Consider the following 16,928-nt stretch of genomic DNA (forward strand, 5'->3'; position numbering starts at 1 on the left):
AATAGTAACTTGTTGGACAAACAAGATTCTATAAGTTAAATAGATTATCTTCGCTATTGTATAGGAATCACAGGCAGCAATCATGTAAACCGTCAGCAATAAATATCTATTTTAGTAACCAAATAACATCATTTTCATAAAATAACAAAGATTGAATAATACATAATATATAATTCTACCGTAACAGCACCGTATGATGAAAGTCAGCATAACATATAATGCAAACATTAACTATTTTACATTGAACCCATTAACACTCTCCCATTACATTCAGACGACCTTCACTGTCCATTTGCTTTTATTTTACAAACTTAAATAATTAATATTGACATATTTTCTACTAAAGAGCTTCGTGGTAATTACGAGTATACAGGGCTAGGTTTGTTACATTGTAAGTTGATATATACCTGATATTTTTCAGGATAGCGTCTATTTAAATCAATGTTGTTAAAAAAGAAAGATTATTTTATTTGTTTGCATTGAATAACCACCGAAAGTATTGGGAAGGGCTGATTTTTTATTTTGATTTGTATAGTTTATTATTTGACGTAACTTTAGTAAAGGTTACATTTATAACATTATACTACCTGGAGTAGTATATAATTATAAATAATATGAAGATAACTCAGCTGCACATCTCTAGCTATCGAGCTTTAAACAATTAGACCGGAGACGTAGTTAGTGTAGTATGAAGTACAAAAATGTTCTTACGTTAATTAGTAGGGATTGAAATTGTTTTTATTTGCAGTATTTCTGGTGAACGTGGTACGTGTACTCGTGACGAAGCTGCACCCAGCACCGACTCAGCACGCATCCGTAGCTGCCAGGAAGGCTGCACGAGCTGCCCTCATACTGGTAAGAAATTACAAAGAAACACAACTGATCTTATTCCAAAGCCATTGATGGCAAAGGCATTGATGTAAGTTTTTAACAGACTCCGTACTTACTAAAACTTTATCTCAATCCTAAGACTTTACATTGAGTACTTAGGTGAGATTTAGATGGAACTTGCTCGTTCTTCATACAATCAAACTTAGATTAGTTAAACAGCTAACACCACTGATGAACTCACTCTAACGGACAATTCTATTTTGTGAACATACGTTAATCAAAATAAATGCTTTAACCGAGTCCAACACTATGAGAGCTAACGTATCTCGAAGACATAATAATATCGGTGAATACAATTCAGTAAGGTATATTTTCTTGTAGAACACCCACGAATTGTATACACTGAAACATGTTTGGTATAATAATACAGGTGAAAATTATAATTAAGAGGCTAAATCTACATTGTAAAATGAACACGATAAAGGTTACTGCCCGAAATCTATTGTTTAAATATTATTTTCACTAAAATAAGATATCCATCAGGTAAAAGAAAAAGAATCCTTGTTATTCTTTAATATTATGTTATGATTTTCAAGCCTTTCTTCTTTCTTTATCTTAGTAACTAACGGTCCTTAGATTAAGATCGGTTATTAAATTCGTAATCTTATCGAAAGCAACGTTTTATTGTAAACCATAAAAAGGAAGAGTTCCTTTTATCTTGCTATTCATAGGATTGAGAAAAATCATATTTACACCACATTTCACTCTTGAACTTTCGACAAACATTTTATATTCAATTCACGTAGAAACTAGATTTTATTTTTGTTACACTTGTACGATAACGAAATCTATAACGACTTGTCTGACTTGGAAGTAGTACGAACGTTTATGACTAAGACTTGATGTCTGGTTCAGGTGTAGCCAAAATTGAAGAAGTTGCTTTAATCGTCGCATCGCGTCGTCTTATTGTGACCGCGCGCACTGCAGCTAGTACTTTGTAAGTGCATATTCACACTAATGTTTATTGCATTTGTTCAATGACAAAAACAAAGTTTATTTTAGCTTTTTTACGGTATAAGTCGGTAAACGAGCAGACGGATCACCTGATGGTAAAAAATCGCCGCCGACCATAGACATCCGAAAAACAAGAAGCGTTGCTGGCCTTTTGAGGGTTAGGAATTTAAGGGTGGTTGGAGAATCGGGGATTGGGAAGATTGGTAATTGGGCCTCCGGTAACCTCACTCACACAACGAAACACAACGTAAGCGCTGTTTCACGTCGGTTTTCTGTGAGGCCGTGGTACCAGTCCGGTCGAGCCAGCCCATTTGTGCCGAAGTATGGCACTCCTACACTTAAATTAGCTAGCACTTAGCTACTTTTAGTTAATCAATCTGACTCCAATTCAAGGTACACGGTACGATCTTTTGTATATTTGTGGCAGACTCACAAGACACACATGCTGAAAACAAAGTTTCTTTAAATTTTCTATGTAAGTAGATCCGAGCACGATCGTGTAGTGCACCTCAATAAAAAGTAAGGTCAATGTGAATGCACCATTAAAATAACAACAGAGTTTTCTTTCGAGAGAGAGAGATTAGATTAGTACGCATTTGTAATTCATGAAGCACCTCCACTGCGCAGTCAGCTTTTTGCGAAGGTAAATAAGTTTTTAAGCAAAGTACAATTTGTATTTTTGGAATTATCATGAACAATGTTACGTGATTTTGCTTGTATAATTTTAAATAGCGAGACAAATTTTCCTCGAAACACTTTAAGCGATCGTTCCATAATTTTATTTATTCTATATATATTTTTATGTATGTATGTGCAAAGCGAAAATAGCGTCGACGAACTTTGTTCTCAAAGCGATTTACTGCTAGCGAGTTATGAATTAACTTTATTTTTAAACTTTCTATAAGTACGTCTGGGACTTAAACGAGAATGCTGCGCTGTTACTGGTTCAATTGCATCTCGTTACCTTAAATCAACTGGTGGTGCATTGTCTGGAGTTCGTGTTTGTTGCAGATTTGAATCGTTCAATAAAATGTTCAATCTGGTTACCGTGAAGGTTTTTGGAAGTGTATTATAAGCTATAAAGCGGGCATGAGTTAATTGGTTTTATTTAACTAACCTTATCTCACACTCGATCTCTAAAAAACAAACAAACTAACTTATAACTTTTAGGCGTGGAAGATCCTCTTTGACTTAGAAGCAACCAAACTAATTAATAATTTCTATCTCTTTCTAAGTTCACGATCCTTCTCTCAAGTTGTCAGTCCGTTTTAGTGGAACATGTCAGGAGTTAGGGCACACATTAGTGCCCTCTGGTGAGTTTGTTTGTTTATTTGTTCACAGGTACCACTCTTCGGACTGCACTTTGTATTACTCCCGTTTCGGCCATTACCTGACTCGCCATGGGAAAAGGCTTATCAGATATTTTCGGCGCTTCTCACTAGTTTACAGGTAAGATTTGTTATATTTTGAAGATATGGGAATTTGTACTGATTTACTCGTAGACTGCCTCGTTAGCCGAATGGTTACAAGTGTGACTATCGAACAGGAGGTCTCAGGTTCAATTCCCGGGTCGGGCGAAGTACTTATTGTTGGACTTCTTTGGGATTTTCCAAAATTTCTCAGTAGTAGCACGGATCTATATGGCAATGGCTTACCACCTATTACATGGGACTTATAACATAAATTGTGAAAAGTGGGTGTACATTGTATCGCAGCATTACGTGCCATAATGTGCACCACTGCCTATCCCTTCGGGGATATAAGGAGATATATTTTCCACTGATTTATAAAGTTCCTCGTTTTAATTATTATTATTTTACCGTGGTGTAATACTAAAATGAGCCAATGTTTGTGTCCAGGGTCTGTGCGTGGCGATACTGTTCTGCTTCACCAACCACGACGTCGTGGTCGCCACTAAGACATATCTATCACGCTTTCGCACACAAAACGAGAGCATTCCTATGACTGGTAACACTTACCCATTAGCTGGGTCGGTTTTTTTTACTAATTTCATTAGATGTAAGATAAAATTATTAAGTTACTCCAAGCGGTGCTCGATCTCAGCGTCGCGCTTCGTTTGAAACAATGGTAACGAAGATTTAGAAATAAAATCCACCCCAAAATTCACTTTGCTTCTAATTGCATACTAGTAATCACCAATTCGACCTGGCATTTGGAAATAACTCGTCATCTGAAGCTTGACTAACTAACTAACGCTGAGCTCGTTCGTCCAGGTACTACTCATACTTAGTAGCTTACTTTGACCTAAGAGATTTAAATCAAAACTTTCTAAGAAACGCCCAGCGAGCACGAGCACGTGTCGGCCTGTTATCAAAACTCTATGATGAAGTCAATACACGACTTTCCACTGTTTGTTCACGAACAGATTACGCGTGTAATAAAATAATCGCCTTATCAATGATTGAGTATTTCAGATAGCGAGTCAGCTACTAATTGTGATCTTATCTGGCATTGCCATTCATTTAGAACTCAATTTAACATACTGTATATTCTACATAGATATAAGTACACTTAAAAATAATTTGGCAAATTCAAAGGCTTTATATTAAGTAGATATTTAATTTATACTCGCTCATGAGAATGAGATGCCTTCAAACAGACGACAAGTCAACAGTACCGACGTGCCATTAAGAGCATCATTAAAGTACTTACTTCACAGAACCAAAAATAATTTAATAATTTACGTTTTTATTTTAAGAGTAGGCACTTAGTATACAAGGCAATCACTTAATGAGCATGCCAAAGCAAAATTGTATCTATTTACAAAGAAATAACGCAGACTTTGCATGTTTCAGGTGTAACCGGGGCTGAAAGCTTAGTGAACACAAGAGACCAGGCTGTATGACCCTACGTATATGATCATTTGGCTCGTAAACACTTATTTAATATTAGGATTAAGTGACAATGATATTATTATAATTATTATGATGAAGCATAATTGAAATATATGAAAAAAAATGCACCTCGGAATCTAACCGACAACCTGTAAACTCAATAAATGGACACTGAATTCTGTTATTGCTGCAATTTATTTAACCTTAGCTTTAATAGAAAAACCGGCCAAGTGCGAGTCGGACTCGCCCATGAAGGATTCCGTAACAGGAAGTAGATGACATAACATAAAAGTTATACAATAACTTGGCTTTACATTGTGTTTGTATAAACGACAAGGTTATATTACTGATTTAAAAAAATATTTTTTTAAAATCTGTTCCATGTATGGAGTTCCCCCATTTCGTTTTTAAATATATTATTTTTTATTCGAAGTTCAAATAGCGGTTACCAGAATACATCAACCTACAAAGTTTCATCTATGTAGGCCCAACAGTTTCAATACAGGACGGACGGACGGACAGACAGACATGACAAATCTATAAGGGTTCCGTTTTTTGCCATTTGGCTACGGAACCCTAAAAAGTACTAATATCTTTATGCGTCAATAAACAGGGATTGGAGTTACGGCAGGAGACTGTTCAATTAGGTTAGGCAAAAAACGACACATTTTCCTCAAGCTTCCCTATTATGAAAACAAACTTTTTAAATGTATCTATTGAAGTTCTGCTATTTAAAAATAAACCAGTCTTTAATTAAAATTTCATATTCTTTTACAATTCACTTAAATATTCAGAATTAATGAATCCTTTACTATACTTTCTAAAACCAAGGGAACAGGCCTACATAAATCACATGGGCTAATGCCGATCCTGACTCATAAAATATTTAACATTTATAAAATTGTAAAGGAAAATACATACAACTATTGAGCAGGTAGAGAAAGGAATATAACCTCATCCTATTATATAGGTCAATTCCTGCTAATATGCCTATTGCCTCGTTGGCCGAGTGGTGGCAGGTGCGACAGCTGGGCAAGGGGTCTTGGGTTCAATTCCGGGTCGGGCGAAGTATTGCTGGGTTTTTTCTGGGTTTACCAAAAATTTCTCAGTAGTAGCACGGAGTCTGAAAATATGCCCGGTATATGGCAATAGGCTTACCACCTATTACATGGGACTTACCACATAAATTGTGAAAAGTGGGTGTACACAGTGGCATTACGTTCCATAATGACCACCTTTGCCTATCACTTCGGGAATAAAGGGCGTGACGATATGTTGTTATTGTTCTTGCTAATATTTCTCGATTTGGATCTATGGAGCATAAGTGTTGTTTCCCTTGGTATTTCTGCTGTGACTCAAACAATATAGTACTTAATCATTGATGCCTAGAACATTGTAGTGGCAATATATGTAGGCGTTGTATATTCTACGCGTATGTAATAACCTTGACAGGAACCTGTTTACCTGCCATATAATCCGTACTAATATTATGAATCTGCGTTTGTTTGTTTATTTGACTTTCTTTCGCGTCAAAACAGAGCGATGGATTAACAATGATGAAGATAGCAGGGCAATGTCGTGGGCAATTAAAACAACGAGTCAACCAATCTACTACATCTATTTGCATCAAACTTCTCGTAGACTTCGATGAAGAAATAAAGAAATTTCACACAAAACTAAACATCTCTAAATAAATAAGTATAATTTACACACTTAGGTACTAATTAAAGTTCATTTATTATGCGTAAGTACGTCCTATCAGTCGCAAAAATAGAGTTTTACTATATTTTGTACGAGGTAGGAATACATTTAAATTACTTAATCTAACAAATGCAATAGGACGCGATTTAACGGGGCCACCGACCCAACAAGAAGGTAAGTAAATATCACAAGCGTTTGTACCGGTATGGCAGACTGACTAGTTCAACGGAGGAGATCCAACAACCACAATGTGATAGCAACAGGTAAATGAAACATGTGATGAAGTTACAGAAACAAAAGAACTATGACATATCATTTCTTTTAGTAGGTCACATTGTAATTCCTTTGTATCAGAAGATATCTCTTTGGTATCTCCTGATGAGAATGTCGAAAACAAAATACCGCTTTTAATCCAAGTTTTTCTGAATCTAACGAAACAGATATGTAGATTCGTGTTTTGCTCGCGCATCGCTGACCAGAAATAACATCGAGAGCGGCAGATTCGATTCTAGTCGATTGAAAAACAGTGAACGAAATAAAAAATGCTGCGTATTTAAATATTCACAATCATACATGTGTATCTTTACTTTCTATTAATGCAAGGAAACGAAAATGGCATTTTTTCCGTTTCGACGTAGAGGCCGTCAAAATTTGAAACTACCTAGCCTACCTAGCTCTCGTCGTAACTTTATCAACATTTTCAAACTTTGTAAACACATAACAAACTGGTGGTGGTGCTTAAACACGCTGTATGTATCCGCGTTCAACCAGTCACCCTGTGTCTTTATTAAATATCAAAATCGTAATCAGCAGCGTATAATCAGATCCTGGCTTACCTTTTGTAATCGCTTATTACCTATACTCAGACTTTTAATTCTATCCTGTAAGCTGACAGTAATATTTAGATTATAAAATAAAGATAAATATAAAAGGAGTAGATTCGGCAAATCGAAATGGAAATGAACGATTTTGTATTAAGACAACATTATCATCACTTATCACTTAGTAATAAATTGCAACCATTGCGAGAGAGTGGACGTCTATACTGCACTTCCCAGAATGTAATGAAATATCACACTACCTGCCTATTCCTTTTATTCATCAATATTTTATCGCCAATTCAATTAACTATCTATTATGGGGTAATGAATGTAACAATTTGGTAATTGTCATCACCATATCATAAGTACTAAAATTGTCTCTTTACCGAATCGAATTAAAAGTCCGAGTATACTCTCTTGGTTGTTCCAGTAACGAGTTATGTATTAAACTAAGGCCTCGATATAGCTCAAAGGATCACAAGCTACTGAAATTCATTAAAATACACACAAAGTTATTTCTCTACCCAATATGTATTCAAAACGTTACATGATTTACATGTGTCTGTGCAGGCGAAAGTGTTCAACACAGTCAATTTGCTTTAAAATCTCCAACATATGAAATACAGCCACTAACATCAACATTGAGTTGCTACACTTATTGTAATAATGATTTAGAACTTGTACATTTTGTGGGTATCGTTAACTAAAGTGATCCATCTGAGCGAACACTAGGCCAAAGAGAATTAATAACCTCTAATGATTACTAACTCCGTTATCTTAATCCAATGAAATTGCTAAGGAATTACTCAACATATTTCAATGCCTCGGTCTAAAATGATTCCCATTTCTACGAGAATAGCGAAGGTAATGAAGATAGCGTAGAGGACCAAGAGGATGGCACCAAGGCTTCTTCTGAGCGTGAATTTGCCAATGTATAGGGTGATCCACAAACAGGCGACGGCTACGAGCAGAGAGCCCACTACGAAGTCAATACCAGCCGAGTTAATGAGCACGGCCTGTTCATCGGCGTCCTGCGCTACCAGGGTCAAAGTCTTGATGAGCCATGGCAGACCCAACGCGAACAAAATTGCCAAGGAGTTAGCTCCCAAAGCATTCGAGACACCAATACCTCCTTCACCTGTAACAATATAATAGTTCAAATTAAATATATTTAATCAGAGAACCGAGTAGACATATCAGGATTTAAGCAACGATAACGCCGATGATATCAATCTAAATTTACACTATTTTTATTTAATTCTTGATATTTTTAACGGAAGATAAGTCAGCTATTCGCATAGTTTCGCTTAGTATTAAACATTTTAATAAATCCACATTCTATCAGTTTTTTAGTAATAAACATTCGCTAGAGAATTTTTCATTATATGCTAGAATATTAATGAATTTAGCAATGCGGATGCTTCGTTATCTTTATATCTTATTGTTAATATCGGGATCGATTCGAATTTCCTCAATTTTTCTACACATGATTTATAATCGATCGATAACATCACAGTTGATTATGTATGAAATCTTATCTTAAAACGAGAAGTTCAGTAATGATGACAAAATGATTCAACTAACTGTACAGTAGGTATTTATGCTGATATAGACCTGCGTACTATACAAATTATTTTTGCTAATTAGCCAGTAATTAATGTAATCTATATCTTATTAATCTTCGTCTTCCGATATCGATAGATACCTTTAAATAAATATAATATTGCGCAGAGTGATTTTAGCTTGTTATTTCCATATATTTTACAATCCAATGACCAAGAACGCACAGCTTATAATAAGTTGAATAATTGGCACTACATTCGCATCGCGACTTAACTTTCGCAGACCATAATAATACTAAATAAATAAAATACAATAATACATATAGCAGCCGAAATTACCAACCGATCTTAAGCCTAAATCTCGGAATCAATCAAGGATTTTAACTAATGCCAAAAGCCGATCTTAATGAAAGACTTTGGATGAAAGTCGGTTAGTTTTCGTCTAAAAAGATTTCTCTTTAGTTAATCGAAAGTCATGAATACATACCTCGCCTGGACATGATGAATACGGAACAGGCTTCGGGAAGACATCCACCAAATGCCAGGAACGTCATTCCCATCACTGATTCGGGAATGTAGAAAGTGTGACCTGAAAATGAGAGCTCCAGTTCAAAAATGACCTTAATTCCTTAATCACGTGAAACTAGTTTACCATAAAGGTAGGTAGTACTAGTAGGTAGACCCAGTAAGGGGACTTTGTACTTGGTAAAAATACATAATATGTGCATTATCAGATAATTCTGCTTCTAAACGATTTTCGTCTCTATTTCTTCCGAATATAAGGTTCATAAACTGACATCGAGTAAAACTGCTAAAATAATAATAAATTGTAGACAGTCGTGAACTAAAAACAAGTTTCTGCTCGAAGGTCGGTAGTCGGTAGTTTTAAAGAAAAATCATAAGCAATAATTTGTAAACAGTACGTAATACCTAGAAGTAATCAACATTAACTAATGTTAATTACAATTATCATAATTACGCAGTTCTTGTTATAAGTTATCGTCTTCAATCTATAATTTGTATATCAATTGCAATTTTTCTTGATGTGACCAGGTTTATTCTACCTCGTCTTTGTACTGGGTACTTAACCCAGTCCTTAGCAATTGTTTTCGAAACAAAAACGTTAGTAAGGTTTAGTTTTAGTAATATTTAAAGGTCTCGGAGTGCGACAATTGTTAATTTATTTTACAACTAACGTTGTTTCTACATGATAAGATATTTATAGAGTTATTTTAGTAATAATTAAAAATAATGCGTAACTCGCGGCGTATGAGGTAATTTCCAGCCTTCTTACGAACTAAATATAAGTCCAGCGTCTAATAAAAACCGGGTGTATTTCACTCCGGCCACATTAAATCCCGTCAAGACCGAATTTATACGCACAAGGACAACCTTTACACAATATATTATGCTAGATACCGAGTTTCTTGGGAAAAAATCTCCACACAAGTTGGGAAAGTCTCGTCGTATATAGAATTAGGGTATTCCCTGACCGAAAGAGTGAGGAAAGGGATATGGTCTCTAACAGTACATTGCGGTCATTTATTATGTATCGTCTTCGAAATTTCTGTGATTTATTTCCATGTGATTCCCGAGAACACTCGGAGATTCAAGGTTAAACATGTTTGGTATGGACCAAATATGGATTCTTATTAGTTTGAAAGGAATGATAGAAAAATGCAATGTTTGTATTGTAGTTGTTTTTGCACTAATAATGTTTATGTTATTTGGGTCACATTAGAAAGAAGAAAGTAAACATTTTCTCAATATTTCTCTTTAAATTATCCAGCTTTAGTCAATTTAATTGTCTGGTTTGTTATTGCTACTCGATTTAAGACCTAATGCAGTTTGAAATTAAGTTGAAGACTACTCACCAATCACAGTCATACTCCAAGACACACAGTACGAGTTAGCACCAATCCAGACGATGCACATGAAGAAAGCAAATGGGTACCATCTTCTACAAGAAATAGGCGACGGGATGGTCATACCCAGCACAAGTTTCAAGGGCCAAGTGTAGAGCCACCAGAACTTATACAAGTTGGAGTTTTCTTTAGGCCATCTGAACACACTCTTCTTAGGTTTAACGACCTCAGTTTCAACTGTAACAATAAATAAGTTGTACTTCAATGCTATGTCAAACAAGTTGTATGTTTGTTTGTCCTAGTGGACGCAACTCCTTACCGTTATCAACGACGGACACTTTCTCAGGATTACTAAGAGTTGTATCGCTGAATCCTTTGTTATCCACGCCTTCTTCAATAGACTTTTCGTTTTCTATGCGCGGCATCTCTGCAACTGATATATCATAAAGAATTAAATAAACGATAAACTTGATGTTTGTACAGTTTCGAATATATTCTTAACTAGCTTTTGCCCGCGACTTCGTTCGCGTGGAATAGTGACTTCCGGCAAATTTTTGGTTTTAACCACATAGTTCCCATAGCTATAGGCTGATGATGATGATGATGATGATGATGAGTTCCCGATCTCGCGGAATCTTTTCAAAAATGAGATGTGGAAGATATTCCAGGGAACTCTTCAAAAATCAACATAATGAGCTCTGCGTTTGATTTTAATAGATGTATACTCACTTAGGGCATTGAAAAAATAGTTTAAAAACGGACTTTAACTAAAGAAATATTATAATCTTTCCGAACTTAAGATGAAAACTAACTTAAAACTAAAGAAAGCTACGAATTACGAATTTATAACAATTAAAAAAGAAATTATATTAGAACCTTTCCTTTATGCTATAATAACCAAGCTTAAACTAAATAATTTAAAAGAAACGACTTAAATCTAATCTAATTAATTTATAAATTAGACTTACAATTTTATTAAAAAAACTAACTACAGTAACTACTAATAATCGATATCAAACTAAACCTACGTTAAAAAGTTTAACCAGAAAACCAGGAAAACCCAACAAATAAACTTATTAATTGACAAATACAACGAAACCAATTTAGAATATACGAAACAGCAGGACCACTACAGACAAATAATCATACGACTGATAATACACATTTTCTACAATAGTACCGAAGCGCTCGGCCGATACCCAACCAAATAATTGTAACAAAACCATAGCGCAATCTATTTCGATCCCAACGCCATCTATCGAGGATAAAGACAACTTGGATTATTTATTTATACTCCGTTCGGGCATTTTCTTTGTACTAAAAGTTTAATTATATTGATATAATTTTTTTCATACCTTTTTACTATTTGTTAACTTTTTTTCGATGAATTAAAACAATAACATGAACCGAAGTCGTGTAACGATCGACATAGAATTATCTATACTCCGTTAGAGCGTTTTCTTTGTACTAAAAGTTGTATTATGTTATATTTTTCATTGCTTTTTACTATTTTGTAAAAACAAATTTCCAATGAATTAAAACAATAACATGAACTGAACAATTGTAATTACACCATTGCGCGATCAACGCCATCTATCTACGGAGTATAGGAACAGCCCGACATTGTTCAATTCCGTACTATAAGTACGAAATTGAACAATAGATGGCGCTGTATGTCCGGAATAAATTTATTTTTTATTTTATTTTTTTTTATTTTTATTTTTATTTTTATTTTTATTTTTATTTTTATTTTTATTTTATTTTATTTTTATTTTTATTTTTATTTTATTTTTATTTTTATTTTTATTTTATTTTTATTTTATTTTTATTTTTATTTTTATTTTATTTTATTTTTATTTTATTTTTTGATTTTTGAAATAAAAATATATCTATGTCCTATCTAAGGTTCTAAACTATATCTGTACCAAATTTCAACCAAATCCGTCAAATAGTTGCGGAGATTAATGGTATAAGCATAGAATGTTCGACGTGATTCTTTAATTTGACATAACTTTTTTATTTATGAACCGATTGACATGAAACAAACACTAAATGTAAATTTAAGCATCCCACAATATATTCGTGAAAACCGCATCCAACTCGGATCAGCCGTTTCTGAGATTAGCGCGCACAGACGAACAGACAAACAGACAAACAGACAAACAGACAAAAAAAAAGTTAATTACATTTTTGGGTTCGACATCGACATAACAATAACCCCTGCTATTTTTTTTATTTTTATTTTCAATGTACAGACAGCACTTTTCTACGATTTTATTATATGTATAGATATTTTTATTTTTATTTTATTTTTATTTTATTTTTATTTTTATTTTTATTTTTATTTTATTTTTATTTTTATTTTATTTTATTTTTTGATTTTTGAAATAAAAATATATCTATGTCCTATCTAAGGTTCTAAACTATATCTGTACCAAATTTCAACCAAATCCGTCAAATAGTTGCGGAGATTAATGGTATAAGCATAGAATGTTCGACGTGATTCTTTAATTTGACATAACTTTTTTATTTATGAACCGATTGACATGAAACAAACACTAAATGTAAATTTAAGCATCCCACAATATATTCGTGAAAACCGCATCCAACTCGGATCAGCCGTTTCTGAGATTAGCGCGCACAGACAAACAGACAAACAGACAAAAAAAAAGTTAATTACATTTTTGGGTTCGACATCGACATAACAATAACCCCTGCTATTTTTTTTATTTTTATTTTCAATGTACAGACAGCACTTTTCTACGATTTTATTATATGTATAGATATAGATGTTAGGTATATAATTACTTATTAACGTTGAAAATTATGATTTAAATTATCGCTGTCTACAAAACTCATTCTGTGTTGGTAAACTAATGAATGTAAAAAAATAACTTTCATGAATTAATTGATATTACTTACTTTCCAAATTGTTGTTCTTATTGCACCACTTGGCGACTAATCTGTCGTAAAGGGCGAACATTCTGACACTGTTGAACATGACGACGAAATAGAGGACGTACAGTACTCCAAGTACCACAGCCTCGTACCAGTCAATCTGTCCATCCCACACGAAAGCCACCAGGACACTCACGTTAATCATATAGATAATCACATCCCTAGTCACAGGACGACGCTCTATTTTGATTGGCTGAAACAAACAAAAACAAATTAATTAAAATTTGATTTAAACACAACATCTTTGTAAACAATTTCCGTATGCGAGTCATTAACCTAACTGTACTACACATATACATGAGTAAAACCTGAAGTAAAAAATATATATCTATTACTCACTATGACCGTAGCGAGACCTCCCACGGCAGCCACTCCGAGTGCGTTGAAAATAGCTGAACCGACGATGGTACCGATACCCATACTAGACTCGGTCAAAAATGTCGAAATCACATTAACGAAGAACTCGGGACAAGACGTGGCGACAGCCATGAAAGTGGCCGCTGCTACATTCTGAAAGAAATAAATATTAAGTAAGGTGTTTGAATAAGATTTAGTTAAATATTAAATTGTACACCAACAATGGATGAAATAACTGCTATAAGTAAAGTGATTTTTAAATACCTGAGGAATCTTTAAGTCTTCACAAATCAGTTCCACACAAGGAATGAAGTAATCATTACACACGATTGCCAAAAGTGTAAATGAGTAGATACCGAACAGTACATATAGCAGGAAAGCACCCTGTCTCAGCTGTTCATCTGAAATTTGCAAAGTATCGTTAATTTTTCGTGTTTATTCTTATGAAAACACAACCGCCCATCTTAACGTTTATAAGGAATGGAAATTGAGTACCGAAACTTGAAAAGGGTATTGTGACTTGCGGAAAACCACGTATTAAAAAACAAATATAAGTGAAAAGGGTTTTTATAGAACGGAAAAGAAAGGACTATTACATACCAGTAAAGATCGAATCAGGGAAACTTTCAATGGAGTCTCCAGCAGGGCACGTCTGCTGCGCTACACCATCTTCGTTGATTTCCACTCGAGTCCTCAACCATGGAGTCCAGTGCCAAGTAGAGTGCTCATGCTCTAACTTCTTCTTCAACTCCTCGCTCACTAACACTATTTTGCCATTCCGACTAATTGGATGTAGTGTGTTAAGTTCCGTTTCATCTAAAAGTACAAAAACGTAATCAATTATTCGGTTGTTACACACGTGGGTCTGTAATAACATATGAATTGGGAGTACTTAGCATCCTGCGGGAAATCGATTATCGAAAGTTAACTTAGATATTTGTGATAATAATAGTGATCGATGTGGTGATCGGGCACATAAGCCCCACCATGATACGCCGCGATGAACAACACATTTCACGAATTTAGAGAACATGAAAGTATTTAATATAAATGAGACACCAGACTATATAACGAGATAAGCCAGCATTGAAATATAATTTGAAACGTCTCCCTTTGAGTAGTTTAGTTATAAGCAATTTACCTAATTCATTTAGATACGATCTTATGAATTCAACAAGTAGCTAAGGTTAATATCGAAATTATTGCGCGTTCAGTTTCTTTCATACTTAATTGACCTGATTATAAAGTTATGAATTTATTATAAGTAAATTAACGAATGAATGTTCTGAACGAAACTTACTCTCAATTTCGGCGACCACGGAGTTGCAGGCAGTCAGGAACACCGTCAGGAGGACGATACAAGAGGTGACGCGTGTCATGATGTCCCTTATCTGTGCGACCGTTCCAAACTAATGGAACTGAAAGAAACACATCACTTAATATATATAACATGGCTTCTACACCTGCTTGGAACTTCGGACATTTATATATGTTTAATAGATAACCCCTACGAAGTGAGAAACACATATTGGCCAAGTTTTATAAAGGAGGGAATCGAACAATAATAATTTAATCAGTGTTCAAAGATGTACTTCTAATAGATTTGTATCGACGTTGATTGATCAATTAAGATAAGAAACGTAACGTAGTTATGTCAATACGACCAGCAACCGTCACGGGTTGCCGATACAAATTGTCAAAGAAAATTGATTTTAATTAGACACTCTTACATAAACACATCGACGTCATGTACATGTTATTTATATTATTTCGCATTATTATAGCAGATGTAAATAGCTTATTTAGGTGCTTTTTGGCTTACACCAAGACTGTGAAATTCTAGAAATGTTAATTCTAACATTTACACCAAATTAAAGTAATAGATTTTTATATATTTTATTATGTCGCTGATGGAGTTTTGTGTCACTGGAATATATTTATTACAAGTACAATGTGTACATGAAAACCCAAATAATGAATCAATACTAGTAGTAATTCGAAAGCATAACTAATCATTTTGAGATAACAGTAAGTACTTGAAATTGGAAATAATAAGTTTGTAGTACAGTACTTCGGTTAAAACTGATAGCCACTACAAAAGGTCGACGATAATAACACAATCATTTTATATAAACTACTGAACACTAATCGATAGCCTATATATTGCTTAATGTTTGTCCACGGCGCTAATAGAGAAATTGCCACACAATGATTTATTAATACAGTGATAAAATAAACCAACACAAAATACTTTACAAATGTGTACTCACTTCAGATCGACTTGCTCTAAAACAAGGAGGCAGCGGCAAACAGGTACTAATGTCAATAAAACATTATTGTTAATTAAATACGTTATTAGACCGATAGCTGGCACTCCGCAATTACCAAGGATCTCACGACACTGAAAGAAAGATATCAATGCCAGAGGTTTTTAAGTAGATAATCTAATTTGATAAGAGACTCCTTTGTAGCGATTAGTAGAATTCAGTTATTATATTACACGTCAATGACGAGACACACATTGTGTGTGTACAAGAATGCAATCTCTCTCTCCGTTACCTCTCTCATGTTTTCCTTGAGCAGCTGCGTGAAGTCGTGTGCTGTAGCGAGCGTACCTGGTCGTCCACACCGCGCGCCTCGAGACCACTCACACGGATGCTGGAGTGAGCTGCAGACTGCACTTCTGATTACTCCAAACGCATAAGCAAACAAGGTTGATAACATGCATTACTAACACATCCATTATCGTGTGTGTCTATTACTATTAATTTAAGCCGTTGACATTAATTTTACTATTAATACAAACCCGGAAATAAACAAATTCGTGCCAGAAAGCTCATAACAATAGAATTTAGGAACACCGAAATATTATGTAACCACCTTATTTCGTTTGTGTGGATACTCCACAGCGCCAGATATAGCTCATTGGTCATTAACAACACTAAACATTTTAGAACGTTCTGG

General features: G+C 34.5%; 3 protein-coding genes across 6 annotated transcripts in view; 2 read left to right on the top strand and 1 right to left on the bottom strand.

The window, feature by feature from the left end:
- Positions 1 to 4,884, top strand: part of LOC118267698 (calcitonin gene-related peptide type 1 receptor) — a 75,818-nt gene extending 70,934 nt beyond the window's left edge. For 3 of the 4 annotated variants that reach the window (XM_035581837.2, XM_035581828.2, XM_050704421.1), the window contains exons 10-13: positions 749 to 855; positions 3,187 to 3,294; positions 3,705 to 3,813; positions 4,662 to 4,884. In XM_035581837.2, the coding sequence (XP_035437730.2) occupies positions 749 to 855; positions 3,187 to 3,294; positions 3,705 to 3,813; positions 4,662 to 4,711 (374 nt within the window). In that variant the 3' untranslated portion in view covers positions 4,712 to 4,884. Of the gene's footprint in view, positions 1 to 748; positions 856 to 3,186; positions 3,295 to 3,704; positions 3,836 to 4,661 lie in introns of all 4 variants that reach the window. The other variant, XM_050704422.1, reaches the window with a different exon arrangement.
- The window catches only part of LOC118262794 (RUS family member 1), a 137,781-nt gene that overhangs the window by 63,671 nt on the left and 57,182 nt on the right, over positions 1 to 16,928 (top strand). The gene's annotated exons all lie outside the window — the stretch shown is intronic.
- Positions 6,300 to 16,371, bottom strand: LOC118265215 (sodium/potassium/calcium exchanger 4-like). Its single transcript, XM_035578014.2, has 10 exons — positions 16,235 to 16,371; positions 15,265 to 15,382; positions 14,565 to 14,780; positions 14,229 to 14,365; positions 13,947 to 14,117; positions 13,572 to 13,800; positions 10,969 to 11,082; positions 10,659 to 10,886; positions 9,272 to 9,373; positions 6,300 to 8,360 (listed from the first exon to the last, which is right to left on the bottom strand). Exons 2-10 carry the CDS (start codon positions 15,341 to 15,343, stop codon positions 8,029 to 8,031), a joined length of 1,608 nt encoding a protein of 535 aa, XP_035433907.2. The 5' UTR covers positions 15,344 to 15,382; positions 16,235 to 16,371; the 3' UTR covers positions 6,300 to 8,028.

Source organism: Spodoptera frugiperda, chromosome 25 (assembly GCF_023101765.2).
Source record: "Spodoptera frugiperda isolate SF20-4 chromosome 25, AGI-APGP_CSIRO_Sfru_2.0, whole genome shotgun sequence".
In the NCBI taxonomy this organism is placed as follows: Eukaryota; Metazoa; Arthropoda; class Insecta; order Lepidoptera; family Noctuidae; genus Spodoptera; species Spodoptera frugiperda.

Bases quoted from the DNA above. Each gene is read 5' to 3' on its own strand.
- LOC118265215 (XM_035578014.2), bottom strand. From the start codon at position 15,343: ATGACACGCGTCACCTCTTGTATCGTCCTCCTGACGGTGTTCCTGACT. The intron at 14,366-14,564 runs GTATGTAATAGT...TGCAAATTTCAG, and splicing joins CCCTGATTCGATCTTTACTG to ATGAACAGCTGAGACAGGGT. The intron at 13,801-13,946 runs GTGAGTAATAGA...TGTTTGTTTCAG, and splicing joins GAGGTCTCGCTACGGTCATA to CCAATCAAAATAGAGCGTCG.